This window comes from Pinus tabuliformis, chromosome 7 (genome assembly GCF_031772625.1).
Source record: "Pinus tabuliformis cultivar Carrire ecotype Pingquan chromosome 7, CPIR1, whole genome shotgun sequence".
Classification (NCBI taxonomy): Eukaryota; Viridiplantae; Streptophyta; class Pinopsida; order Pinales; family Pinaceae; genus Pinus; species Pinus tabuliformis.
Genome location: NC_142293.1, coordinates 810,354,906 through 810,357,384, shown reverse-complemented (window position 1 = coordinate 810,357,384; position 2,479 = coordinate 810,354,906). Strand labels below are relative to the sequence as shown.

General features: G+C 40.3%; 1 protein-coding gene across 1 annotated transcript; it reads left to right on the top strand.

The window, feature by feature from the left end:
- The first annotated feature begins 450 nt into the window (after positions 1–450).
- LOC149250043 (xyloglucan endotransglucosylase protein 1-like) lies at positions 451–1,912 on the top strand. Its single transcript, XM_089456381.1, has 4 exons — positions 451–675; positions 788–888; positions 985–1,178; positions 1,278–1,912. Exons 1-4 carry the CDS (start codon positions 513–515, stop codon positions 1,633–1,635), a joined length of 816 nt encoding a protein of 271 aa, XP_089312507.1. The 5' UTR covers positions 451–512; the 3' UTR covers positions 1,636–1,912.
- The last annotated feature ends 567 nt before the right edge of the window (positions 1,913–2,479 follow it).

The window sequence follows — 2,479 nt, the reverse complement described above, 5'->3', positions numbered from 1 at the left end:
AAATTCAAATGGGCGCGGAGAAATAGCAAAATTGTAACCGCCCACTGCAGATTTTAAATTTTGAAATTTTGAGCGGTAAACTGCGAGTTGAAATTTTTTAAATTTACCGCTTACAGGTGCATTGGTTGAGCCTGTTTACAGCTGCCGGCGTTAGACGTACACAGGACGGGATGAGATTGGATAGAAAGTAGGCCGGAAACGGCGACAAGGTGCGGACGTCGAAGCATTATCATAAACTACGTCGTTGCCGGAATATCAATGTTATGGATGTATGAACATCCATAGCAATGTCACATCGCCCTCCAAAAATTCGCATTATAGAATATGGGTAAGCATTAATGGCCCAATAGCATGGGATTTATTGCTTGCCGGAAGTGAAAGCCATCCAATAAAGTTGGGACGCACTCCAACAACTTTCGCTGCCACGATGACCTTCAGTCATTCATTATGTTTGCCTGGGCTATTCTCTTCCTTTCCTTCCAGATCCTCCCTGCATTACTCTGTCCTTGGACATGGACACGCCCCTCCTCTTCCTTTTATTGTTAATCTCATCGACACTTCTCCTAACTGTCTCTGCAAATTTCTACAATGATGTCGACATTACATGGGGCAATGATCGTGCTAAAATCCTTGACAATGGCCAACAACTACAGTTGACTCTGGATCGAACTTCAGGTAATATTTTCTAAATATAAATTTCATGGCAACATGTTCTGTAACTATTTCATTTTCATATACACTTATTATACCGCCTACGACATTCTGATCCTTCCGTTTTTTATGACAGGTTGTGGGTTTCAATCCAAAGAGGAGCATCTGTTTGCAAAGATTGATATGCAAATCAAGTTGGTACCTGGCAACTCTGCAGGCACAGTCACTGCCTATTATGTATGTTTTATTGTTACTCTACCCTTTTAATATTCTAAATGACAATATCTTGTCCTATGTTATGCTAACATGTTGCTGGTATATGCTCGCTTGCAGCTATCGTCTCAAGGCCCCAAACATGACGAAATAGACTTTGAATTTCTTGGCAACCTCTCTGGGGATCCTTATATTATGCACACTAATGTCTTCGCTCAAGGCCTTGGCAATCGTGAGCAACAATTTTACTTGTGGTTCGACCCAACCTTGGATTTCCACACTTACTCCGTGCTCTGGACATCAAACCAAATCATGTATGTACTCTTATTACCTCTTCACTCATTCATCCATTCAATAGAGCACAATACAATTTCTGAATCTAACAGAATTATAAATGTGTGTTTGTTATTCAGATTCTCTGTAGACGAGACTCCCGTTCGAGTGTTTAAGAACAGGGAGACAGAGTTGGGTAAAGTGGATAGCAATTATCACTATCCTAAGAGCCAAGCAATGAAGGTCTATTCAAGCCTCTGGAATGCAGATGATTGGGCGACTAGAGGTGGACTCGTCAAGACAGACTGGAGCAAAGCCCCTTTTGTTGCATCCTTCCGCAACTTCAATGCTGCTGCTTCTTCTAACTTCGCAGCAGAGGAGGCTTTGGACTCGAACCAAGAGCAGAAACTCCAGTGGGTGCGAAATAACTATATGATCTATGATTACTGTGCTGACACCAAGAGGTTCCCCCAGGGGCTACCCGCAGAATGTAAATGAGCGCCCAACTCAACTCCATTGTCTGATTGATGTATTTTCGATGCCCTGCCCTTCCAACAATTCTTTTATTCATTCTTTTCTGCTCTATGAGCTCCATTCTTTCATTATTTTCCAAGTACATACATTATTGTATACAGAATCTGCTGTATGGGCTCCATTATTTCATTGTTTTCCCAATACATATATGAATGTACGCGTAATTGTAATAGTCGAAAGGGACTCATTATTTTGTTCTTTATATAATATCATTGTCCTTTATATAACAATTTTCAATTAATTTTTTTTAAATGGATAAGGACACCTTTGTTCTGCATGATTCTGTAATTGAAAATTGATTCACGTAATCTCATAAACCAAATCAGGAAGAACCAATACCTTAGGCCAAGTTGGTATATATCCATTTCCTTTCAGCTGTAGTTTTTGATACATTTGGTAAGGTGGAAATTGATCTCTTGTCTCCTCCTCTAGTTAAAATTTGATACCTCAGCAATTGCCTAACTTTGGAAACGGATTACTACGAAATTAAGTTTGGTACTTTGAGCAATTGTCTATCCTTGAAAACTGATACCACAGAAATTTCATAACCCAAAATATGAGGGAGAGAGATTTGGGTAAAGTGGATGACAGATATCAATTGGTATCTACTCTAGACTTTGGAATACAAATGATTGGGCAACCAGAGGTCAGCTCGTCAAGACCGACTGAAGGGAAACCCGCTTTGTTTGCATTCTTCGGCTAACATCATTGCTGCTACTTCTTCTATCCTTGTCGAAGAAAGTTTTGGACTCCACCCAGAGAACAGGCTTTAGTGGGTGCGAAAGGAGTATATGATTTACGATTACTG